The sequence below is a fragment of the Gossypium arboreum genome, chromosome 7 (assembly GCF_025698485.1).
Source record: "Gossypium arboreum isolate Shixiya-1 chromosome 7, ASM2569848v2, whole genome shotgun sequence".
Taxonomy (NCBI): Eukaryota; Viridiplantae; Streptophyta; class Magnoliopsida; order Malvales; family Malvaceae; genus Gossypium; species Gossypium arboreum.
In genome coordinates this window covers 327,766-354,400 of record NC_069076.1, presented here as the reverse complement: position 1 = coordinate 354,400, position 26,635 = coordinate 327,766, and the positions used below count along the sequence as shown (strand labels likewise).

The window sequence follows — 26,635 nt, the reverse complement described above, 5'->3', positions numbered from 1 at the left end:
TTGGGCAAATTGTGCTGTTATTTGTCTACTCCTATTCCTATACATTCTCCAATCATTTGAATGCTACTGTTTTAGGAAACTTTCTCTCTCTCATTCATCATTCTAACTATAAAACTTGTCTATCTTTTAAATTATATGAATAGCCTTTTTCCCCTTTTTCTTTTATATATATCTTTTAATTAAATTAATGTTATAAAAGTTGAAATGTTAAAGAGAAATATATTAATCAACAAGGTTTATATACAAAGATTTTTCTATGCTAAAGAATGAAAAATAACATAAAAATAATTTAATGATTTTTGAGCTGCATACCTTAAGGGTATTATTATTGCAAGTAAGTATGTTATAAGTTTCAAGTTGATAGTTTAAATCTCCCCACGGTCAAATAGTTTAATAATTATTCGCATGTTATATATTGACATACATCCGTGGTTTTTGTAGGTGCACTGATAGAGGCGCTCCCAAATCTATGAATTATATTCATTAAGCAACCGTCATGGTACATTGGCTCACAGCAGAATACGAGAGACAATACTTCAAAAACTTCTTCCAAAAAAATTAGTTCCCTCAACACTATTATAGATAGTTTGTTTTCGTCACCTTTGTTAGTGCTTGTTTTAATGTCATGTACAACTTGAAAAAAAAGCTAACAAAGTTAAAACTTATCATATTTAAATTGACTTATTGTTTATGAAATTTATTTGGAGTTTATGTTGGTGAATTGAACTCGTTATTGAAATCAACTGAGCTAAAATCAAGACAAATAAAAATTGGATTGAAGACTTTTAATATAATCTAAGTTTCCTTAAAAAAGAAGATACCAAGAAGATTTCCGCTATTATGTAAACTATTGAAGATTTGTTTTTGTGGTTATTTTAGTGAAATTTAAGTAATTGTAATTGATTGTAACTTGTTCATATTAGCTCTTATATATATATATATATATATATATATATATATATATATATATATATATGCTGTATGCACTAACTATTTAGGTTAAAGAGACAAATGGGAGTACACTCTTGTCTTATAAAAACTGTTTTATTGAGTGCAAATATTTTAAGTAATCTGAATTTAGTCAGATTTAAGCTTTCGTGAAATATTTTTAGAAAAAAGCTATCTAAATTGAGTATAAGAATAAAGTTACTATTTGTTGAGTGGGTATAGGAGTAAAATTACAATTTAGTGAATGGGTCGAATTTATATTATAGCTTAAACTTATTGAGCAGAGCAAATTAATTCTCTGAGAAAGGTCCCATAAATATAAATGGTTTCTAAACTACATGAACAAACCTCTGGTGTCCATCTTTGTTTCCTATTACTAGTGGCTTAGTCTAACTACAACTTAACAAATATTTAGACTAATATTTGATGGGTAAAAATTAACTTACTTTCAACTTTCACTATTTTGTGTTATCAAAATTTTTTCCTCTTCAACTTTAAAAAAATATCCTTTACGATTAATTTATCTATATTATTATAAAAATCTCAACTGAGCATGAACGAACCAAATATCAACTTAAGGGATGTTTTGATAAATTGAAAAATTAAGTATTAAAAATTAAGTACTAAATTCAAGTTATACATCTGTTTCCTTAAAATTAAGTACAGAATAATTAAATTGTTTTATAAATGTAATTTTAAAAATTAAAGATAAAATATTTAAAGGATAATGTTAAAAAGAATAGAGTAAAATAAAATAAAAGAATTGAAAAAGAATTTTACCATTTTCCACACTTGTTCATTGAATTTTTTAGCTGATTTTAGTTTTTCTTATCAAAAGCCTTAATTAAAAAAAGATTTAAAAATTATTATTTTTAAATGTAAAATAATACTATAAAGGTGATTTTATATTTCAATATATATAAAATATTAAAAGAATCAAATCAAATCACAGTTTAAAATAACCTAATAATGAAAGTTAAGGAACAGTGATCAACATTTTAATAACTTAATAAAGTTAGTAATTATTTTATAACTTTTAAAAGTTGGTTGATAAAATTATAATTTTAATTAAAAGAGAATTCTAATTAAGCTTAAGAAAGGGGTTATGTTTGATTAACAAATCTTTCTCTTCACTCTTTTCTTTCCTTCATACCATTAGAAGAAAGTAGGGAGGATAGAAACTTTATTAATCTAAGGGTTCTTAAACTTCATAATTTTACTTGAATTTGGTTTTTATTGTGACATATTATCACATGAATTAAAATTGACAAAAAGTTATCAAAATCAAGGATTAATATGAATAAAAAAAAATTCGAGAATCAAAGGGAGTAAAACATGCTTGCAGCTAAAAAGACTAGAAAGTGAAAATGATATTAGGAATGATTTTCAGAAAACACCAATTTTATCTACAAACATTTGTATCACTGGTTTACAGCCCTTGAAGAGGGAAAAAGAATGGGCAAAATTATGTTGTTAAGGGCAAGACTTAGAATTGTATCAACTCCGGGATTAGCTTTAATAGAAAGGAGAGCTCTTTCTGTGAGAATTGAAGCTTTGAATTTGCCTCACTCTCCCCTTTCCCTTCTGTAGTCATCTCTTTGGCAGGCTTTATCATGTCATCCACTGTCTGTGAGATCTCTTCAACAAAATCAACTATCACCCCATCAATTCCCATTAAGTATTGCATGTGCACTGCCTCAGGCACATTGCTGCAGTAACAATAACAATTTTCATTGTTAGATATAATTAAGAACCTTCCATGCATCAGCATTGTATTGGAAATTTAGTAACTTACTTGAGTTTGCCATATGTGAGGAGAGAGAGGTTGGAGTCTTTGATCTTAGGCACTGCTCCTGGATCTTTAAATACCCCTTTTATCTCTGAAACAATCCCTTGTAAACCACCTTCCAAGCACACCTTCATGGCTTCCCCCAATGAGTTCCTTCTAACATCATAGTAAATTGATGCCCCACCTTCTGTCAAGAAGTAAACCTGTTGATTTTTTTTCCAACATAAAAAACATTAGTAAAACAACATCCTAAAAACCAACTCAATCAAGCGGCTACGGTCCTTACAGGATAATTGTTCTGCAACTTCCTAACAAGTTGAGCTGCATCAGGCTGAAAGGTGGAGAAGATTATAGGCCTATCTCTGGCAAACTCAAACACCACCTGTAAGATAACTTGGAGAATATGGAGGAGATGGTCTTGCTGATAAACAGCAAAGTCATCAAATTTCAACTCAATATTGAAACCTAAAGAAGGTTCCACTTTCTGGAAAGCATCTTGTAATGTACAAAGTGAATCATCAGTTTCAACCTTCCATTTAACGAATTTCCCATCCTTTGTTTTCCTATATAAACATTTCCCTTCTTTCCCTGTCTCTTTCTGGGGTCCATAACAAAGAAATTCAGCTAAACACAATTCTGTGACTTTTTTCTCGAATATAGTACCCTGCAATACCACACAGTAAATAAAAATTGAACCTTTGAAGAAACATATGGTGCATAAAGTATAGAAACCAAAGATGAGAAAAGTGAACATACATTCTCTTCAGTCAGGATAAAGTCGTCATGAAAAATGACAGGGCAGTCATCCTTTGTTACCTACAAAAAACCACAATGGCTTGCTTTATTTATTTTTTTCCTGTGATAAAATCTTTTTTATTTCATTTGAAGGAAACACACACACACACACACGCACCATCAGTAATCTTTTACTTGAAAAAGCAAAAATTTATAAGAAAAAAGAAGCGGGCCTTGTACGGTGCCTACCGACACAACAACGTGGGTTCATTCATGTGTAAGATCCAAAGAAGAAGAAACCCAGAAAGAAGAGGAATGAATGAATGGTTACCTGAACATCAAATTCAATGAAGTCAAGGGGAAATTTAGCAGCAGAGTTGAAGGAGAGAATTGAGTTCTCTTTAATGGCTTTCATTCTAGAATCAGAGCTCTGTAAAATGTTCATGCCATGTCCTCTATGCCCTATCACCATAAACTTTGGTATGCTAAACGATGATGCTCTGTTCAAATCCAACCCTATAACACACAAGCAAAAGAAAAGGTCTCAATCATATCATTCAATCAACATAGAGAACAATGAACAATCCAAGATTTCTGGGAAAGAACAAGAAACAAAAATTACCTTTGGAAAAACAGGTGGAGTAGATTTCTGGGACATGGTCGAGGTTTGGCAGGTCGGACAAATGAAGGATTGTTTTAAGAGCCATTGTTGTTGTTATAATAAAAACTAAAAGGCTACTACAAGAAATTAAAGGAACAAGGAGGGAGGGAGGGAGGGAGGGATTGTTTGAATTGTTGCCAAAGAACAAGTGTGGTATTTAAGGAGGGGACAAGATATCTGTATAGGGAATATTCAGTCTTGTATATAACATATTCCCTCCAACTTTGTGTGCCTTCGACGAATTCTCCGTTATATCACAGCTCATTGCGTTGTAACACAGTTATTTATCTGCTACTCCCGGGTGCATGACAATTGTCGGTGGAAATTTTTGGACTTCTACTCCTCAACGCTGTCTAATTAGGACAATCATTGGTTAATTTTAGATCATACCTTAAAAGAGTTAACTCCTCAACGTTTAAGTCATATAACAGCTACGAGAGACGTGGAAGGCCATAATTGGATAAATAATGTTGATAAAAGGTACACGATAGCTAAGCTTAACTAGGAATATAATATCATAAAAACTATATATAGTTGGATATATGGATAGGATAAAGGGAATGCATGGGTGGATGATGGGGAGCTTTGCCAATTTGGCATGACGTGTTTCCAGGGTAGACTGAAAAGGCCTGCTAATTAGTTTCATTAGACCCTAAGTAACTATAAATTAATGGTTAGGGACTTATTTAGTTATAAGGTTAAAAGGTTTAGGTTTCATTAAAATACAAACAAAAATATTAAGGGTTAATTTAATTTACTATTTTACTTAAGTATATATGGTAAGGTTGAGCACTTAATAATTTATAAAATTATTAAATTTTGAATTAGTAACGATCAAATTGTTTTGATTTTTAAAAGTAATAAAATTTAATTTAATTTTTAAAATTATAAATATATAAACTATTAAAATAATAAAATTCATAAATATATATAATTTAATTCTGAATAAAATTTATTATTTTTTCCATATTAATTAATTATATGGTTTGTGCATTAGGCAAGCATGTGTTTTGCAGTTTTGATTTGTATTGTTTGTCAGTAGGTAGATATATTACATAATATCGTAAATGTTGGATCTGAAGACGTGTCAGGGACGTGGAATTATTTGGTTTAAGTAATTTCTTGGAATGAAGTAGCTAAGATTACGTCACCTGCTTTTGTTTTGAATAATTAATATTCAATAATATTTTATTACGTTAGGATTAAGATTGTTGAGCAATGTTTATGGAGTGAAATGATAAATTATAGATTTGGTCAATCATGTTACCATTTTTTATATGGACTTTTGTTTAAAACTTCATTCTAAATAATATCATTTCGAAGAGATTAGATTTATGAAAGAAGTTGAATTCAACTTGAATTAAAGAGAGAATTTTAAATATTTTGTTATACGCTACGGTTTAGTGATATAATATTTAATGAAGTTTTAAAAATTGGATTAGTGCTCGAATTAATTAGATTGTTGATTTTTAGTTTAATTGGTCGATTTATTTATCCGGTTTATTAATAAATTATTTAAAATTTATAAAAATAAAAGAGAAAATTGGTCTGACCGATTCAACCAAAATTTTTGCCTAGTTCAATTAATCCTAATTGGTTCACGTGTCAACCAGTTAGGGTAAAGTCAAAAATAATTTTTCTTTTCTGGGAGTAGAATTGAGTTATGAATTTTATTGAGAGTTAAAATATAATTTTATCATTATATTAATTTATATGTTTATAATTTTTAAAAGATTAGATTAAAAATTTATCATTTTGGGTGCAAAGTGTAATTTTGATCATTTACTAATTTATAATTTTATAAAATACAAAGGGCCCAAAGTGATAATTTTCAAATTTATTGCATTGCAATACTAGCAAGCCAGCGAAGCGAAACCTACCCATTTGTCTTTAGTTTTGTTTCACATTCAGATATGAATATGGTTTGGTAGGTTTCAACTATCATGTAGTGTTGGATCCCTCTTCTAATTCAGTTGCTACTTTCTTTATTGTTGGAATCCAATCCAGAGCTTTTGCATGCTTCATATCAACTTCATTTCTCCAATTTCAATTAGTCTAAAACTGGTTGTGGATGTCAATAACTTACCTAGTTGAAGCAGTGGGCAAAAGGGCAGTATATAGCATTAAATTCTTTTTATGTGGTAGAAAGACTGAAATAGGTTTTATGTGTGGTTGTCATTCTACTGTTGATAAGAGGAGAACACAATCTGATTCAGCAACCAATGTGTTGTCTTGGGATGCATACCATCTGTCCAAGCACTGCCTATGGGAAGGTGTAGCTAGCTAGCTAATTAAGATCCTCCAAAAAGGAGACCCACACCAACTATTTCAACTTTATAATTTGATTCATCGGCCACAAATACTTTGTACAAATAATTCAAAATGATTTGAAACCTAAAATAATCTAATTCAAAATAATAATAATAATAATTTAATAAATTTGAATTAACCAAACTTAAGTATATATGAAATTATGATTCCACGTCATTTTTATCTCTTTCTAATAAGAAAATGACAAATCAACTCTTTTTTTTCTCTTAAAAATATTCAAATTCAACTAAAAATCAAAAGAAAAAATTTAATTTGTTGTTCTCGTATTAAAAAAAAATAGGGTTAACGTGGAAATGAATTAATTGAAATACCAATTTCAATTTGTTGTTCTCATAATCAAGATCCTTATTCGCATTACATATTAAAACTTAGGTTGATAGCGTAATGTAGCAGTGATACAACTACCAATTTCACTGCTAATTGGGGCAATCAAACTGATATTGTGGCCCATCTATAGGGAGTCATTAGGGCTAAAATAGACATTATTTGGAATAAAGTATGTCTTATTTGTATTTAGAACAAAAATAATAAAACTTTTGACTAAAGTTAGTTTTGTTAATTGATTTAAACCGAATAAGGATATCAAATAGCCATCATTTTTTTTAAAGTATAGTGATTAGTTATATTTAAATAATAAAATATATATTTTTTTATTTTCAGATTATAAGACCATTTTCACATCCAAAAATTAAATAAAAGTCTTAATTATGGTAACTGTTTATATTATTTCTACAATTAAAGATTTTGCATTTGAATTTTAGGATCTTGATTATTATGGACTGATATTGTAATTATCACTCATTTAAATATTATTAAAACCATGTCATAGTTTTTAACTTTTTATTTTCATGTCTTTTGACATTACATGATGTTAAGCTCTACCATATGTTATGTTTTTTATTATTATTTCATTTTATACATATTACATTTTCTATTAAATCTTAAATTTGGTTTTTCTTTTTGATTTCTCAATTTTTTTAATTTTAAAAAATAAAAGACTCGAAAAGGAAAAGAAATGAGATAGATAAAATAAAAATAAAAAAATACATCTCAAATGTATGCTATGTATAGATCATTTTGGTTCATGTAAAAGATGAAGGTGTCATCAGGATGGCATTGAGACAGCTGCCTTTGTGGGATTGTTGACCCACTGATAGCCCATCTGCCATTGCCAACCTTGCCAATCAGCAACACCCCGTCAATGTACATAATCTCACAAAGAGAGAGAAAAAGGAGAAATGAACACTATAAGACACTAAAATGAATCCACAAGGTCAAATACACAATTAGGAACAAGTAATTCCACAAATATAAAATCAAACCTCACTCTTATACCACACCACACAATTAGGAACAAGTAATTCCACAAATATAAAATCAAACCTCACTCTTATACCACACCACACCAGCTCTGTTCTTCCTCAGAGTACAAGGCTCAAAACATTTCTCCGCATAAAGCACAACACTAAGGGAGCATGTTAAGCAACCTTAGCAATGATTTCCATATTTGCCACTTGATATTTCATCATTGGTTATTGCTAAGGCTTCTAAGTTGCCAAGCTCCTGCTGCTACTCCCAACTGCTCGACTTGAGTCCCCCACTCTAGCTGCCAAATAAACAACTTCCAACGACATTTCCCAGCTGCCACTTTTTCTACCTCAGTTAGACCGTCTGCGATGTATACCAGCATGGTCACCCATCTCATCTGCTGTACTAGTTTTTGGAGTCAATTCTCCTAATTCATCCTCCTTAACATTTACACGTTTGCCTGTTAGTTGCAAAATAAAAAAATAGTAAATATGATGTTTTGCAAAATAAAAAAGTTGTGTCTTTTTAGTTAGTAACTATAATTGAATTAGTGTATAAATAGAAAGGAAAGATGGAAATGAACAATTTTGAAGTCCAAAGAAGTAATAAGACTCAAAACCTCTAGAAAAAAGGATTAAATAGTAAAAAAAGGAGAGTCTTATATTGTTGCCTTTCCAAGTTTGGTAAACCCATAAATCACCCGACCCACCGCCGGATCCGATCCATGGGGTGGTAGCACCACATACATTTTTCTGTGGTTTACTTTCAGAACAGGAAGGTAAAAATTGTAGGTTTAAGGGGAAAAAAGAGGTTCTTAGTTGAGAAGAGAAAGGACATGATAGGAGTGAGTCAGAGCGGGGAGTGATGAGGTTTTTGGGCACATTATGTGTTTTTTCAGGAATGGGTGGTTGGACCAACACATTTCTGGTTTCTTCCTTGGGTGTTAAGATGAGTTTCCTAAATTATTTGTATTTTTATCAATAAAACTTTTCAAATGTTTAGCCATAAGTAATCATCTGAAACAACAGTCTATACTTTTTCTCCAAATAACAGAATGGGAAATCTTTTTCAGAAAAAAGATAATATTAAACGATTAATAAAATACATTTTAATTTATGTCGCATCCATATTAACACTAAATATATGAAATTAGCAAAATTCTTAGGGTATGTGTGAAATTAGCAAAGATTTCCAGGTGTCTGCCTAGAATATGAGATGAATTAACTCAAAAATAATGTATACAACGACGCAAAGAATTGCAATTACATCTTTATACGTATGTAACAGTTTTCACAGTATTTTTCCTAGCACTACAATATGAACGAAGTTGATTTTCATCTATTCTTCCATTCTCCGAGAGTTGGACACCGTATTGTTCCAACCTGCTAATATCACGTGGTATGGGCGATTGCCAAACCCCCTCCCACCATGCCGGAGGTAGAAGTGGCATGAAAGCACACTGATTCGACTGCCCCCGACAACTCAACGGCCCTGCGAATCGGTTCCATACATGCCCCCATCCCACTTGAAGATTCAATCCTTCTGCCAATAAATTACTCTGGAAGCTGCTTAGGAAAGAAAAACTTGAAGATGTCGAATTTTCCCCTGAACATTACAATCAAGAAGTTATAAGATACCGTTTCATCGATGAGTACGATCCACCTAAATAAGCTGTTAGAAGCATGAGCCATTAATGCAGGGAGCAACATGTCCTTACCTATACTGTTTGCTGCAGCTAGTGCAGCTAATAACTGAGAGTATGTAGTCCCAACACGTTTGTGTGCCCCAGAAATAACCACATGTTTTGCGCGAGATGCAAGAAAAAAGTCCACGAAAGCAACCCATCTGGGTGCCGGACCCCAATCTTTCACTCTAAAGTCCAAATTTTTCGATGCATCAGTATTATATGATATATTGCCTCCGAAAAGTTCATAATCAAAAAAAAGAACCTGAAGAAAAAGTGCAACTAGATCAGTATCTGTTGTTATCCATTTTAAGAAGGTTTCTATTAATTTAGATCTTGTTTCATTTAGGGGCTGGGGGTGGGGATTCCAAGTTTATTACCTCAGCAAATCCACTTATATTTGGTACAATGCTTTTAACAAAAGATGGGGTATCAGATACCACAACCACCCTGGGTCTTGACCCCAGCTGTAAGTTGCTTGTTGCTCGTTTGAGGTAGTATAATGCAGCCTGTGCGGATCTTATAGACCTGACAAAAACCATTACCATTAAATACCCTCCAGATGCTTAATTATAATCTTCGAGATTGTCAAGTGTGATTTTAAAGAACAAGCAATTTAATATCACCAGCATACCTATTCATAAGCATCCGCATGTGCAATGTAATATCAGGTTCCCTACCACCACCAAGAACCCAATTGACTGCTTCCTCAACATCTCTTGAAGGAGAAATCAAAATGCTCATCAGTTCACCAAATACATTAGGTCGCCATTGAAGTGATTCTGGTCTTCCAAATAACTCAATTGCAGCATCCCTCATATCAGGATGTATGTTCTTCAAGAAGAATTGAGCTCCTACTGCATCTGTGGTACCTTGATACCTAAAGTATTATTATAGCAGTTAATTATAGACAACACCAAAAAAATTCAAGGGCAATTCATATCAATACAGTTCACACCCTACCATATAATAGGTTGGGGCCATGTCCTCCAATTGCCACACAGAGCATTTGTTTTTGCCGGCTTCTCAAAATCATCAATCCTCATTACCAGATGCCTTCCATAATTTTCTACACAGCCATGTTGTCTCCATAGATGCTTCACTTCTCTCAAGGTAAAGGTGAGATTGGAATACGATATGTAATCCCCAAAAGGATATTTACCCCTAAAGAAAGAAAGGTAAAAATGTAAGTCAACGCAAGAAAAGCATGAAGAAAGCCACAATGGCATATGAGATGCAAACAAATTGGAGTTAGTTTCCAGACAATTAATATAGTAGGAGCATTACAAAATCATATCCCCTAAAACAATAGGTATACAAATAAGAACATTTAAACACAAAACAGAAAGGATTAAGAAAGGACCAATATGCCTGGTTTGCCCAATGATCAGCGACCGATTCAACATTATACTCAATGCTGCAGCAGTTAATATCTTATACATTTCATTCCCAAAACCAGCTTCGGACGCTTTCCCTATCACAAACCCGTGTTTACAGAACTGCTCTGGAGGAAGCTCACGAATTCTTGGAGCGCCTGAAATTGGAAATTTTACATGTAATTTTCCTCCTATGTATTTATGTATGTTGTATATAACTGGTCTTCGCCTCCTTTCAAAAGGAATTGATCTTATATATAATTAAAAAAAGAATTTCCACATCAAAATTTCAAGAAAATGGAACCTAGAGTTCTTCTTGAACAGTTCCTATAGGGCGGGTGAACAATATTAAAAATCAATAGATGTTATTTGATTAATGTTAATTTCAACCTTAAATTATTCTCTCCTAATTTGAAATTCCAAAGGAAATATTAATTCTCCAGAAAGAAAAATAAATGGAAAGGGAACGTGTTTCTTTTTTAAATTAACAGTGGGAATCCAGGTAAAGATCATAAAGAAAAGGAAAAGGGAACATGTTTCTTTTTTAAATTAACAGTGGGAATCCAGGTAAAGATCATAAAGAAAAGGAAAAGTAATTACCATTTATAGAAAAGTGACGTTGAATAATGATTTGAACCCTACGAGTCTCCTTCAAAATCTTGCCTTCAAAAACCTTACCCATTTCCTCCACCGTCGCACAGTTCTTGGCGGGAGATTTCGTGGGCGGCTGGGCAGAAGAAGAAAAAAAGGCGTCCCTAAGCTCCCTGAGCGCTAGTTGGGCAGGCAAACCCAGCATTGCTTCATCGGCGGCCGTCGTCAAATGCGGTGCATCGACGGATCTTAGATTGAGGAGAAGCCAGCTGATGAAAGTAAAGGCTGCGCAGAGAATCAGAAACCACCGCACAGAAGATCGCTTCCTTCTCGAAATGCCATATCTCATCTTCTCCTTTATTCTCCTCGATGATAATTTTTGGAGTTTCAAGTGTATAGTGGAGGTTGGTTTGGATTTATTTTATTTTATTTTTATAATCAATCAAGATTTATAGTAACATGATTTACAAGATTTGCCAGCGACACCACCGTAGTTTTTCTAAAAATGTTCCTTTTTATCAATGGCAAAATATTGTTATTTTTCTTTTCTTTGATTTTAATCCGGCATAACTAATATTTAGTCCTTCAATTTTATAATTTTTTCACTTTGCTCTGTGAATTTGTTTTGTCCCTATTAGTCTTAAAATTCAGTAGCTTTTACTGATTTATGAGATTGTGTCACGCCATCACTTGAATTTTTTTAAAAATAAAATAATTTAATTATAATTTCTAATATTTGATTTTTTTAAAATTTTCAAATGATGATATGACACAATCTAATAATGTCATGTCACAATACTTTAACGAAATCCAAATTTAAGAACTAAACAGGAAATCTTGACACTAATATGAACCAAAAAAAAGATTAAGGATCAAAATAGAAAAAATTATCAAGTTCAATGATTAAATGTTGATTTATCCCTTTTAATTATGTATGGTAATAATAATGTATGGTGGATATCCAGAAAATGTTGGGTTGCGGTGATAAGGCATGTTACACACCCAAAAGAGATTTTAGATTCAAATCCTAGAGGCAACATTTTTAGAAGGAAATCATTATGAATTAAAGTGAAATATAGACAATATAATAATATGAACAATAAATAAGCATTAAGTTTTGAGTTTTGAGTTAAAAATAGCTCTCACATAAGAGATTAATTATATATTTTTTATTAACTAGTGGTTACAGTTTCATATTAACACGGGTTAAATCTTGTTGATGTATTTTTTTCCTCAATAAGATATAAATGTTATCAGTGGCGAAACTAGGGTGTTGGTGTTATGGGGCTAGATCTTTCGTCTTGCGATCCATGCGGCCCTAGGCGATCCTTTCGTCCAAACTTGCCTAAGTCAGCCTTAACTCAAGTGAGGATTCCTTAAGAACTCTTCCAAGGTACCAATTTGTATAGTGGAAGCGATTTATGCTAAAAGAAGCAACAAAGGAACAACATAAAGAACACACATAAAGTGTTTGAGTAAATGCTCTCAATATCTCTTATTCACAAAGAATAATGAAATAATGAATGGAGTGAGTACAAATGAAGGAGAGGCTCTCTATTTATAGTTGAGCTCCCTCAAAACCGACGGTTAAGATTACAATACGTCGACGGACAAGATTCATCCTATCCCTTAAATCATGAGATTTACAAGATATGACATATCAAATCTAATCTAATCTTTACAAGATATGATTCTATCAATCTTCTAAGATTAGTTACCAAAATAGCCTAAGTTGCCATATCTTCATTATCGAGCCAACCAGACTTCAATCTGATAGGCTTATCCAACAGGCTACCGAATCGGGCAAGTTCTTATGGGCCAAATGATCCCCATCTACGCAATAAAACTCTATCAAATACATTTGGTGCAATGGTCACGGGCTTTGAACTGCAACCCGTGACACTAACAAGGGCCTTGGCCCCCCCTAAAATGAAAAATTTTTCATAGGGCCTCTTTAAAATTTTTAAAATTTTAAATTAATAAAGGTAAAATTGTACTTTGGCCTACCCTAAAAATATAAAAATTTGATTTAATCCTTTAAAAGTTATAAAGATATAGTTTCTTAAAATGGTAGAATTGCATTTTTTCTATTGTAAAAATTATAATTTAATTTCGATCTACCAAAAAAATTTTCTAGTTTAAGCCACAATGTTATATATATATTCTTAAAAATTTAAATATATTATAAGGACGCTTATAGAAAAAAAATTATCTCAAATAGAGTGAACAAAATAATTGCCCATTTTTATATTATAGTATTTTTAGTTTGACTAATAATGAGAGAATTAAATTAATAGCATGAATTTCATCTTTTCTCTCATCCTTCTTTTTTGTTTCCATAAAGAGAGAGTTTTGTTGCGTGATTGATTGTTTGGTCACCTAGTTGACACCACTTAACCCTCCCCCACTTCAGTTGCCATCTTTTTCTCCTTCGCGTCTATGATGCTTTCTCTCACCATTGTTTGTCGTTTATTTTCTTTTTCAGTGAGCTTCTTAGGGTAGTTGACTCATGTTTCCTTAGTCATGGATGGGTTCTCTATTGGTTAGGAAGGGGGATGATGAGGTACCCTACAACCTTTAATTTGGATGGAGCCCAATTCTTCTATAGATCTCTCATCTGACCATCAATGGTTCATGGGTCCTCATTGTGCTAAAATAACCAAGATGGGGTTGAATTAGAATTTTAGAAATCTGAAAAGAAAGGTAAAGAAATTAAAAATAAATCGACACGATGATTTATAATAGTTTGTTGTTGACTTTTATTACCTTAACCTCACTTGTTAAGGATCTTTCTAAATCTTGTAGTGTTCTTGAGGTATATTATATCACAGGATGAGTTTATAGTTGTTTGGAGCAATTGAGGATGAAATATAACCATTTAAAAATAAAAATTCTAGTTAAATTTCAAGCCCGGACAATTAGGTATTAAAATCATAAAGGTAGGTATAAGTACTTCTAGGTTAGACATTAGTACCTCAAGAATAGATATTGATACTTCTGGATCAGGTATCAATGCCTCAAAAATATGTATCAATATCTTGCCCCTCCAGAAGGTATATGTAACACCTTACATCTAATTCGAACAACGATTAGATATAGAGCACCACATTCGTTGTCGAAGCAACTCAAACAATCACTCATAAAATCAATTTACAAATAGAACTAAGTTCTATACACAATATACAATATATCATAAGATTATAGATCAGTATTGGTAAATAGTGAGCTCAAATAGGCCCTAACACAATGGTTCAGGGCAAACTTGGTAAAACAAGGAGTTAGGTCACAATACATAGGCCAAAATATCAAGACAAGGTATGTTTTCCTAAGATAAAATGTCCATGTCTCGAGACTTGAAACCTTTGGAACCAAATTTTAGCTACGGACTTACATGTCTTGAGACTTAGCCTATCATGTCCTAATACATGTATGCTATGTCTTGAGACATGCACCCAAGCATGCATGTTTCACACAATTTTGTTCATTGTCTCAAGACATAAGCCTAGAAATACAGAAAAATGAGATGTTAAGTCATGCAATCATGATCCTAAATGTTTCCTAACATGTTAGACACTAAACCAAAGGTACTCCAATAAATTTAGCATACTAAAACAAGTTCAAGACATGTAAATTCATACTAAAAACATAGTAATTTGACTAAATAAGTAATTAAAAAGCTGTAACACCCCTTACTCATATCCGACGCCGGAATAGGGTACGAGGTATTACCGGATTTAAACAAAAGCAAACACACATTTCTGAGCCATAAATTCTTGTCCAAATTAAAACTTTTTGCAAATACTCATAAAGTCTCTAACACGAGCCTACGAGGCCCAAACATGCTTTTGGAGCGGTTCAGGACTAAACCGAGAACTTTGGAAAATTTCACCACTTAAAAATTTTTTCATGTTTTAAAAGTCATACGCCAGTATGGCTTGGGACACGCTCGTGCGGGCAGGTCGTGTGGTCACACACGCCCGTGTCCCTAACCCTTGTAACTCTCTATTTGTCATCCAAGAACAAATTGAAGTCACACGGCCAAGTCACACGCCCGTGTCCCAAGGCCGTGTCCTTTACACGACCGTGTCTCATGCCCGTGTGCTCAATACTGAACATTTTGTTTTGCAACAATTTAGATGCAGAGGACACACGGCCGAATCACAAGTCCATAGGGCTGACCGTGTGTCACACACAGCCTAGAGACATGCCCGTGTGACCTGTGTGGAAAAAAACAAGGCTATTTTCCAAGCCATTTTGCCACCCTCACTTACACATATTTACTCAACATCACATGACACAAACTCAAGCATGAAGAGCAACCAAATAATCACAACCAAGACAATAACATGTCATTCTCATACCATTTTCAAACATGCTTAAAACATCAACCTTTCCCCATCAAATTATGCAAGCTTCCACAATCACAAACGACATTAATACAAATATACTCATAACCAACATTAGCCAACTTCCAAGACCATATACAAAATGAACCATGAACCATTCACATTTATGACCATCACATATCAGTACTATATCAACATCTATCATACACACAACATTTATAATGCCATAAATCATTCATGTCAATTTTAACCTTCATTAGTTTTCATTTAAATACTTTTAGTTACCTTATTGTACACACAAATTTATCATCTCATCAATAGACTACATTACCAAACATTTCACAATCATGCTATAAATCACATTTCCAAATATTTCACATTCACCAAGCATACCATGATCATATAACCATAGACATTGACACATACATGAATGTTGATGCGAGCGCGCCCAACGGTTCAGCTAGTTCGAGTAAAGATCATCTGATGCTACCACAAGGCCCTATCACCCGAGCTCGAGCTAAGGCTTTCAAAGATTCTATTTCAGCTCTTGTAGCTCAAATTTAGGGTGAAACTCAGCCCAGCCGCAGCGAGGAAGCTTATATTAACTCTTCTAGTTCACCTCGCAACTTGCTACTAGTTCAGATTCAGCTCATGTTCAGCTCCCCAGCTCGAGTCCAGCTTACGAGTCCAAACCTAGCTCGGATTTAGCTCATGAGCTTACCCCTAGCTCATCACTAGCTCTTGCACCTATATCTCGTTTCAGCTCAATTGAGCTCCTTTTTATTTTTCCAGCTTTGCATTTTTAATTAATTAAATAAATTGCACGTTACTTTTAGCTCAACAAATATTAAAGTATTTAATTTGTCCAAAATCAGAACATGAAATTAATGTGTTATGCTACAGCAATTTAAAATGTCTAAATTAGGACGAATTTATTTCTTGTTATTTAGTGCAGCTGAATTTAATGTGTCTTAGTTCCAGCATGTTTTTAATTTGTCCTAGCTTATTACATGATTTAAATGTGTCTTTGAGCTACTGGAATTAATGTGTCTAAGTTGAATTAATAAGCTGAATTAATTTAGGTGTAGGTACATTTTAGGGATGACATGAAAGCTAGATAGCTGCTGTTTTCTCTTCTCTAAGAGGCATGATGGTTCGGTTATTGCAACAGCCACCTCAACCTGCTATTTGTTCTTTTCAAAGTGTTCGGTCCACTCTCCAAAGAAATTTGAATGTTTTCACATTTGCTGAACATTCCTTTCACACCTATAGGCTGTTCGGTTTAGTGTATTCATACAAGGGAGGCTGCTCACATTCGGTTTCACACTTAAAGGTCTATTGAGGTGCTCCAAGTTGCCTTTAATTAGCTCAACACTTTTCAGCTAACTAAGGCTGTCCAATTAATGAAGTACACCCCTTTGGCCGAATTCAAGCTTGCCCATTCAGCTCATTTCAGCTCCTCCATAATTGTTCAGCTACTAGAAGCTTCAAGAGGCTATCCATTGACGTTTTCCATGGCTGAGAAGTTTCAAGGAATTTTTCTTAATATATTCTGGAATTTTCTAACTTAATTAGGCTGAAAACAAAGGCTGTTTAGCTAGCTTAAGTTGGCAATTCGGCTAGCCTTTTAAATGCTATAAATAGCTAGTTCATTTCTTTGTTTAAAAACTTTTGACTCTTTGTTAATGTTATGCTGGCAAAATTGTAAGGCAACTTTTTCTCCATTTCGTTCAAAGATTCGATTGGCTTTCCTAGCGATCTAGCTGCGTCAACCGTTTCCTTTATCGAACCCGAACTTATCACTACTCGTAGTGTGGCATTCGAACAATATCGAGGTTCCTATCTTGTTAGATAGTGGGTCGAGGTTTCCTTTACCAAACCTAAACCGAACTCAAAGGGCCTATAAACAACGGGTCGATACCATATCAGTATTGGTTCTTGTTTGCACTTTTTGTCCAATCCATATTTCTTTTAAACCCATTTCTTCTTTACCAAATCGAACCTAAACCGACCAATTCGTTCATATCCCTTCATTCATACCATTTCATTCCCACCATTTCGTTCGTACCCCTCTTTCTTCTTCGGCCATTCCTTCAACTCAACTAAACCTAACATAACTTCTTGTCGACGATCGGGCAATCACTAATACGACTCGACTCACCCGAGGCGGATCGTATCAATTGTACTTAGGCTCACAACCATATTAGCCAAATAAGCTCACAACCATATTAGCCAAATAAGACAATTTACACGGCCAAATATAAAAATAAGCCTTTGACCCTTACAAGTCAATACATTGGCTAAAGTCATAATAACACATATGACCAAAAGACCAAGTCCTTATACATGCCATAAACTCGAAATACTTGAATTCATCAATACCCAAAATTAACAGCTTGATAGCATGATAGGATCTCTGGTGATCTCCAACTCGAGCTAGTTTCACGGCACTATAAAATATGGGAAAGGAAGAGGGTAAGGTATATAGCTTCGTAAGTCCGCATGAAAATAATAAGCAACTCTTATTAAGCATTTATCAAGTTCAATAATTTAAACACAAAATAATACCAATTACTATAAATCTTATAGTTATAATTTTATTCAATCACGATGTTTACTCTATTAACTTTCAAGCATAATTTAAAATGTCTTGACATTGGCCTAACAACCATAATCTCTCTATTACAACAGATTACCACAATCAACCACTCATTTCAAGCCTCATTATAAGCATTTACATTAATTACAAGTATTCACATTAATAAGCATTTCGAGTTGTGGTGTGTTCGCAACATATGCAAGACCACAACCAATTCACGAACTCAGTATCCATCAAATTTCATTTATTCAATTGGGACTTAATACTTTTCGAGCATTATCGGATATGTGATCGATTTTCATACATGTCAATTATACAACACAACATTCAATTTAAACCATATAAATATACAATTTAATTACATGAACTTACCTTGATAAGTGTTCGTGAATTGTAGTCTACTAATCCAATACTTTTTCTTTTCCTCATCCAATTCCGTATTTGGTCTATCTGGATCTATATGAGTAAATTTAGCTCAATTTAATACAATTCATATTCAATTCAATCCAATTCACATTTTAGGAAAAATTATTATTTTGCCCCTATAATTTTATTTAATTACAATTTCGTCCCTAGGCTCGAAAAATGAAATTCATGCAATTTAATCCTTATTCCAAGCCTAGCCAAATTTTACATGTCACAATATCAGCCCATGTATTTCATAAAATTTAGAATTTTCCCATGAATTTTACAACTTTTCAATTTAGTCCCTAAATCATAATTTCATCAAAATTCCCTTTTACAAAAGTTGTTTATCTATCAACAACCTTTCATTTTATACCATAAAAATTCATAATTCAACTATATTCATCCATGGGAAAACCCTATTACTTTCATAACTTTGCAAATTAGTCCCCGAGATAGTGAAAGTAAGCTATTACAATCTCGGAAACATAAAAATTACTAAAAACGGGACTTGAATACTCACCTAATTGAGCCAAATAAGCTTGCTCTCTTCAAGCTCTTCTAACTAGGGTTTCCATGTAAAATTATTTGGGAAAAATGATATTTTCTTTATTTAATCATTTATCATCATTTATTATTTTTACTTTCCAATTTAGTCATTTTCTTTATTTAATTTTCCATGGATGGTTCATCATACTTTTCTACTATATCCTATTAATGGTCTATTTTCCATATAAGGACCTCAAATTTTAAATTCCATAGCTATTTGATACTTATAGTTACTAGAACTCAACTTTTGCATTTCATGCAATTTGGTCCTTTTATCAATTAAATATGTAATTGGTAAAATTTCTTTATGAAATTTTCATACGATATTCCTACCATAATGCAAATAATGAAATAATATTAAATAATTTTCCTTCCAAACTCGGATTTGTGGTCTCGAAACGATTGTTCTAATGTCACTGAAAACGGGCCGTTACAATCATTGAAAACAACATTAGACAGGGTTTTCGTTAATCAAATACATTTTTTAAAGATTAATGATAATTTGAAAAATGAAGATAAAGATGATTTTGCAAACAAAAAAGAAAAATTTTTGGAACATCGTACACGACTCTTTGTCGTTGGAGACCAGAGATGCTTGGTTCTCTGGAGGCAGAGTTGGCTGACATGTTCGTTTCTCCAACAGTGGAGCCAACCAATATAAAAACAGAGAAGCAGAGAGAATATAAAAAAATAAAAATAAAAAGGTTTCTCTGAAAATGTTTTAAGAGGAAATGTGAATAGAATAAAATTTTGGCTTTTATAAAGGTAAGGATAGGAAAATTGCAAAAGAGTCCCTCTGTGTTTTTAGTTTTATTACGCTTTCTGCCTTTTTAAATTACTCAGGAGGTTTCCTCGTGTTTTGTCTTTATTTTTTTGGAACGTCTGCCTTTCATAATTGTAGTTTTTGTCCTTGAAAATTTTAATTTAATTCAAAAATTAAAATTTTGGCTAGAAAATTGCCAATAAAATCCATCTACTTTTATATTTTATAAAATTTAAAAATAAAACCTTATATTTTTAAAATAAATCAATGAGCAACATTTGCTTTTATTTTACTTTGCATGCAAAAATCATGTGAGGACAATATACAAAGTATTAATGTAATTCATGAATAATTTTATTAACCAATCTGTTCAAAAAAAATTCAAGTGTACTTAGACAAAAATATTACACTTAGGGCACTAGATCCAATATTTTCAGCATGCTCAACAAGACTCCTTCCTATTCTGTTGATAATCCTGTTGCAATAATTACAGGTAATGTGTTCTGCTCTCCTAGATATTCATATTTCAGATGATCAAGTAGCTGTTTAAATTCCAAAATAGGTGGTTTAATAATAAAAGGAACCAGTTTAGTTGTAGTTGGACTTACATGTTCTGGTTGTTCCTTACTTTTACACCACCAGTCGAGCTAAAAGACCAATTCATCATTTTCTTGTTCTGAATTATCAATCGCCTCTTCCTCTGTCTTGTGCTCATTTCTCTTGGTTGCTTCCAACACTTCCCTTTCTAGATTGTCAGTTACTCCTTGTGAATTGAACTCTACTTTCCGCAGTTTCTTATACCCCATGTATGCTCATTGCCACTTACCGTTTTCTAACAAGTTGACTATTTCGCGACCCGTTTTTGACCAAATACTCCCTCCAACTATGATGTCGAATTGTCGTTTGTTTTGCCCATCCAACCCATCGTAGAAATGTTGCAATTGTAATGCAAGGTTAATGCCTCACCCGAATATCTTCCAAATAATCACTTTAAATCTCTCCTTTACCTGTCCCGATGTTTCAGTAACACTTTGCTTGAATTCAAATAACTCCTCATATGTGCTAATTACTTTAGTAATTGGTACAACTCAACATGGAAATAATTTTACAAATTTGGTCTAGGTGGTGATAGTGTCTGAAGGTAGCACATCCAACCAAACTTTTGCTTGTCCTTCTAGAGCGAATGGAATAAGTAATAATTTAATAACTGTTGAAAAATCAAGTTTAGAAAATGCAGCAGAAAGGGAAAAACCGAAGTTTTATTTTTTTCAAAAATAAGAACTCGATTGTGATATCTAAAGTAATAAATACTTAATAAAATTGGACATTTTCAATTCGTCTAGGATGAACACTGTGATCTAGTAGTATTCTCCACTATTTTCAAGCTCACGTTTGTCAAGTGTGAGCTTACTTTGAATAAAAAAATTAATAAAAATTACCAGTAGGGTAATTTCATAATTTCTCTAAACTTTTGGGCTAAATTATAAATAAGAAAATATCTCTAAAAATTTTTGAAATAAATTTTCAAATAATTTCTTCAGAAAATTTTCTATGTACAACTTTTTTAGATTCAAGTATGTAAATAATAACTTAAGGCTCTCTTTATATAGGAGAGTTAGAGAGTTCAACTATAATTAAACTTAATCATTTTGATATTAAACTAATATAATATTTATTAAGATAAATATTATATTAGTTTAATATTAAATCTTATTAAATTAATAGAATATTTATCTACAAGATAAACATTAAATTAAATTAAATATTAAAACAATCACTTTAATATCAAATTAATAAAATATTATTAAGATAAGTATTAAATTTAAATTAATACTAAATATAATAAAATAATATTATTTTTGGAATAATTAATTTGAAATTAAATTCTCTGGTAGAGTCCTAGTAGGAGTGTAATTCTTCCACTGCTCAACCACCAAAGACTCACTGTCACCAACCATTTTTCGACGACCAGAATGCCACCATCAACACCTCGAACTGGTTCAGTTTCTATCGGTTCGATTCAGGTCAATCACAACTTGGCCTGTCTGGTTTAGCCACCAGTTGGACCGTCGGCCCGATTTCACATACCAGGCCCAGTTTGACCAGTTTTTGGATCTTGGTCTTGGTTTTGGGCTCATAAGCCCAATTTACGATCTCAGGTCCGATTTTCAAGTTCAATTACCCATTGGGCCAATTGTCTGACTTGAAAATTAATTTCCAAACATATCATATTAATTTTAATTAATTTAATTAATTTAATTTTACTTAATCAAAATTAATTTTCCTTGATCAAAATTAATTTTCCTAAAAACCTTCAAGAACATCAATGAAAAATTTTAAAAACTTTGTCAATATCACAAATTAGTCCTTGAGCTAAGTAGATTAAGCTACCACAATCTCAAAAACATGAAATTTACAAGAAACAAGTGGAAAAATAGCTTACATGCAAGGGACTTAGCTTGACTGAAGCTTCCAAGGTAGAAAAATGGTGGTTCAGTTGTGAAAAATGAAAGAATGAAGAAGATGAAATATGTTTTACTTTTGTTTTATTAATATTATTACTTTAATAATTAAATTAAAACATATAATATATTAACTTTATTATGGTCTATTTGCAGCATAAAACCTCCCGCTTTTCCTTTCTAAGCCATTTAATTAATAAAATTCAATAACGATTAATTTTTACATCTTTTATGATTTAATCATTTTTCCTTCATTAACTATTCAATCACTCAAATTTTTGGACCAAATTTCAATTCATTAATATAATATCTCTTTACATATTTAATAAAATATTCACAGGCTCGGTTTTTAAAAATGAGATCTTAATACCTTATTTTCCAAAATTACTTGACTTTCGGTACGCACAATTTGTAACTTGACTAACTAACCGATTAATAAAATCTATTAAATCACGATTCACTATTATACCATATTTAAATTAAATATATTTATAAACTCTTTCGTCGGAATGGTGGTCCTAAAACTACTACTTTTGATACCACTGAAAAATGGGTTATTACATTTTTAGCGTTTTTTAGTGAAGAAATAGTTGCTTCAAATATTTCAAGAACTATTACAAGAAGTTTTTGAATGAATCTAAAATCAGGAAAATTAGAACCAAGTAATCTTACTTTGTTGGCAATGCAGAGTAATCTGTTAGAATACTTTTTAGCTGTCTGGAGTCTTTCATCTTCTAAAGTTCAAATTTTCTAATCAAGTTGAGAATGTGCATTCTCTTATGTTTTATCTCTTTCATATTCTTCCTTCTTCAGGAAATTCTAGACTTCAAATACTGATTTCTTTATCATAATTCTAACAAAGATTTTTGGTGAGACTACAGTAAATAACATAGTTCTAGTCTTTGGACTTTCTTGTTTTTTTCTCCTTGCGATTTTATAGCTACACTATGGTTGGATTCGCAGGCAAGGGAGGAACTTCGTAGTCCTTCTCTGTAACACCTTTTATCCGTTCCGGTCGTCAGAATCGAGCTATAGAATATTACGAATCAATACAAATAATTTTCTATTTAATATTTAATTTTAACTACTATTAAAACACAAATAATAAGTTTATACATAATTCACCAATTTATATATCTTTCAAACATAGTAATTTGAAAACAATAAGAATATACTAGTAATAAATTTGGCATGAAAAGGGTTTAAAGAGTAAAATTTCAAAGTTTAAAAGTTGGCATCAATATTTCATAATTGGTATCGATACTATATCGGTACCTTACGAAAAATCGATAGCAATTTATGATTCTGTTTACTATCTCAAAACTTAGGTATCAATGTTATATGAAAAAGTATCAATATTCAAATAAAAATCAGTACCAATTTAGCATTTTCTTTGTTTTAAAATTGTTCATATGGTAAGGTATCGATACCAAATGCCAAAATATCGATACCTTATTTCAAAAGTGGTAAAATCTCATCCTTAACAAGTTCATTTCATGCCAAGTTCATCCATAAAGCAAAAGACTATAAATTCACATATGCACACATCCAAATATCTAACCAATGTGTCTCAAATGGCACCTAAATTCAAACACTTTATAAGGTTTATATCAAGTGATCAACTAGCACAACAAGACTACAACACATCAAGGTCTAAAAAGAGATCACATAGAAACACACAATTAAGACATCAACCATTTCATTCACATTCATACCAAATTTTCCAATATTGAACTAACATCTAGCTACTTAGGATATAAACATACCAAAACATACCAAAACCTTAAAGTAGGCTTACCAAAACATAATCTCAACTTCAACTATATAATGCATATAAACATCAATTATTTGGTAACCAAAATATCATCACATTTACAACAACATTAACCAAAAAGACCTCCTATGTACATGCCATTACAAAATAGAACATCACCGCATTTGAGCTTGTGATTGTTGTTGGATGCTAAGTCAACAAGAAATTGAAGGTACCTAACCTGCGCACGGAAAACAAAATCATACGCTGAATATAATTCAGTGGTATTTCCGTAATCCGAACAATTTAAATTTTTATATAAATATGTAAAATGTAATTACAATAAAGAAATTCCATGAAGTATATCGAATTCATTATGCTAACTTTATTCACCAATGTTTATATTCAAAATATTGCAATTTCCAAAACATGGCAATAGCCTTTAAGAAGGCATTTGATAAAATAACTCGCATAATGACATTTTGCATTCCCTTTTTCACTTCATGAACGCATTGTTTATAATTTATCAATATTCACAACAAAATCTGCTATTTCATATTTCAATTATCATTTCAATTCACTTCACCTTTGACATACTTTGCCATTCAATATCAAATGTCTCAATTTTTATCATTTAATTTTTCCTATTAACATGACTCGGACTCGGACGGATACACGGATCCAACCAACACACTAGTTTGGCACCCAGTGCCTCATCGGATAAATCCGAAGTAATAACTGCGCCTAGCGCTATATAAGTTAGCACCTAGTGTCTCATTGGTTAAACCGAAGTAAATTGGCACCCAGTGTAACGGCTCAAATTTCAGTGATATCAAACTAGTGATTTTAGATCATTAAATCCAACATGTGAGTTTAGATATTAGTAAGTAAAAGTTAAGTTTGGTTTTAGAAATAATTTCGAATTAGTGAAATTATGAATTAAAAGAAATTTGTAGATTAAATAAGATAAAAAACAAGGTATCGAGACCTCAAATTCATAAATCGAGCCATAAATATTTTTATAAATATTTATGGAGTGTTAGTAAGTTCATATTAAAGTTTCATTAAGAAATTTGAAGGTTTCAGTAGTCAATTGGGTAAAAAGGACTAAATTGAATTTAGTGCAAAATTGTGAAATGTGATTAACTAGCTCTAGTAATAATTAAAGGAGGACTAAATAGACAATTAAACACCTATTATTGGGCTGGACGACATGAGTGTGCAGGAAAAATAAAAATCAAGTGTGAACAAGGGGCAAAATTGGAACTAGGGTAAAAATTAAATTGTAAAATATGATATATTACGTAAAATCTAGAGTTTTCTTCATTTTTCTTCATCCTCTCCAGAAAAAACACCATTGAAGGGTTCTTTTAAGCTGGTCTCTCATATTTTTACTACATGTAAGCTCAATTCTTGATTATTTCTTGTAAATTTTGTGTTTTTGAGACTTTTACAACTAGGTCAACTTGTTTAATTCATTAGTTTTTGATTTCATGGGTAATTTTGAAAGTTTCCATGAATAAGTGCTGAAAGTTTATGATGATTTATCATGGAATTAAGGTTTTAATTTCATTATATGATGATTTTATAAAGAGATTTGCATAGAGAATTATTTTAGGACCTAATTGTGAAAGTTGTTGGAATTAGGGTTTTGTGTTGAAGCTTGGAATGTCAAAGGCTGTGAAGTATTTTTTAGTGTTTAGATAAAATGATATTTGAAAGGAATTAGTTTAATTGATAAATTGTAAAAACTGAAAAGTTTAGGGTAATAGTGTAATTTCAAAAATTTAAGAGCATAAGTTGTGAAATAGAATAGAATCAAAATAGATGCTAATGAAGGAATGATTTTATAATTATAGATCAAGAAAACGAAGTGAATCGTGGAAAGGAGAAAATTCAAGAATAGTCCCTAACTTTCTACGACTTTTGCAAATTAGCCCAGGTAAGTTCATAAGGCAAATTTAATGTTTTGTTATGAAAATATAATGGTTTTTAAGTATATTATTGTAGATGAATATTATTAAATTGTAAAAAGTATGAAATAGTATTTAAGTAAAAATACATATTATTTGGAACAATGGATTTGAGTGCTTCCATTCTGTGACCATAATGAATTGACGGAAAAGATGTGATATGTGCTTCCGTATAAGATCATAACTGGGCTATGGCATCGGTACAATGTGATTTGAGTTCCCATATAAGACCATAGCTGGGCTATGACATCGGTGTAATGTGATAATGTGATTTCGTATAAGACCATATCTCGGATATGACATCGGTATGTTATGTGATCCGTGTAAGACAATGGCAGGGCTATGGCTTCGGTGTGTGATGT

General features: G+C 32.0%; 2 protein-coding genes and 1 long non-coding RNA gene across 3 annotated transcripts; all 3 read right to left on the bottom strand.

The window, feature by feature from the left end:
- Nucleotides 1-2,294: 2,294 nt before the first annotated feature.
- On the bottom strand, nt 2,295-4,545 carry LOC108470887 (glycerophosphodiester phosphodiesterase GDPD2-like). Its single transcript, XM_017772396.2, has 6 exons — nt 4,095-4,545; nt 3,804-3,988; nt 3,494-3,553; nt 3,024-3,401; nt 2,744-2,940; nt 2,295-2,657 (listed from the first exon to the last, which is right to left on the bottom strand). The coding sequence occupies exons 1-6, from the start codon at nt 4,177-4,179 to the stop codon at nt 2,435-2,437; spliced, it is 1,128 nt and encodes a 375-aa protein (XP_017627885.1). The 5' UTR covers nt 4,180-4,545; the 3' UTR covers nt 2,295-2,434.
- A 2,967-nt stretch (nt 4,546-7,512) lies between these two features.
- LOC128295152 (uncharacterized) lies at nt 7,513-8,708 on the bottom strand. Its single transcript, XR_008285474.1, has 2 exons — nt 8,392-8,708; nt 7,513-8,232 (listed from the first exon to the last, which is right to left on the bottom strand). It is a non-coding gene; the product is annotated as an uncharacterized LOC128295152 (long non-coding RNA).
- A 242-nt stretch (nt 8,709-8,950) lies between these two features.
- On the bottom strand, nt 8,951-11,977 carry LOC108471884 (uncharacterized). Its single transcript, XM_017773432.2, has 7 exons — nt 11,433-11,977; nt 10,828-10,990; nt 10,420-10,620; nt 10,091-10,336; nt 9,837-9,984; nt 9,490-9,721; nt 8,951-9,377 (listed from the first exon to the last, which is right to left on the bottom strand). Exons 1-7 carry the CDS (start codon nt 11,770-11,772, stop codon nt 9,043-9,045), a joined length of 1,665 nt encoding a protein of 554 aa, XP_017628921.1. The 5' UTR covers nt 11,773-11,977; the 3' UTR covers nt 8,951-9,042.
- Between the last annotated feature and the right edge of the window lie 14,658 nt (nt 11,978-26,635).

Coding starts and splice junctions, on each gene's coding strand:
- LOC108470887 (XM_017772396.2), bottom strand. CDS start 4,179: ATGGCTCTTAAAACAATCCTTCATTTGTCCGACCTGCCAAACCTCGAC. Junction 3,989..4,094: donor CTCCACCTGTTTTTCCAAAG/GTAATTTTTGTT, acceptor TGTGTGTTATAG/GGTTGGATTTGAACAGAGCA. Junction 3,402..3,493: donor TTATCCTGACTGAAGAGAAT/GTATGTTCACTT, acceptor GTGGTATTGCAG/GGTACTATATTCGAGAAAAA.
- LOC108471884 (XM_017773432.2), bottom strand. CDS start 11,772: ATGAGATATGGCATTTCGAGAAGGAAGCGATCTTCTGTGCGGTGGTTT. Junction 10,621..10,827: donor CTGATCATTGGGCAAACCAG/GCATATTGGTCC, acceptor TTCTTTCTTTAG/GGGTAAATATCCTTTTGGGG. Junction 9,378..9,489: donor AGCTGCAGCAAACAGTATAG/GTAAGGACATGT, acceptor TGTAATGTTCAG/GGGAAAATTCGACATCTTCA.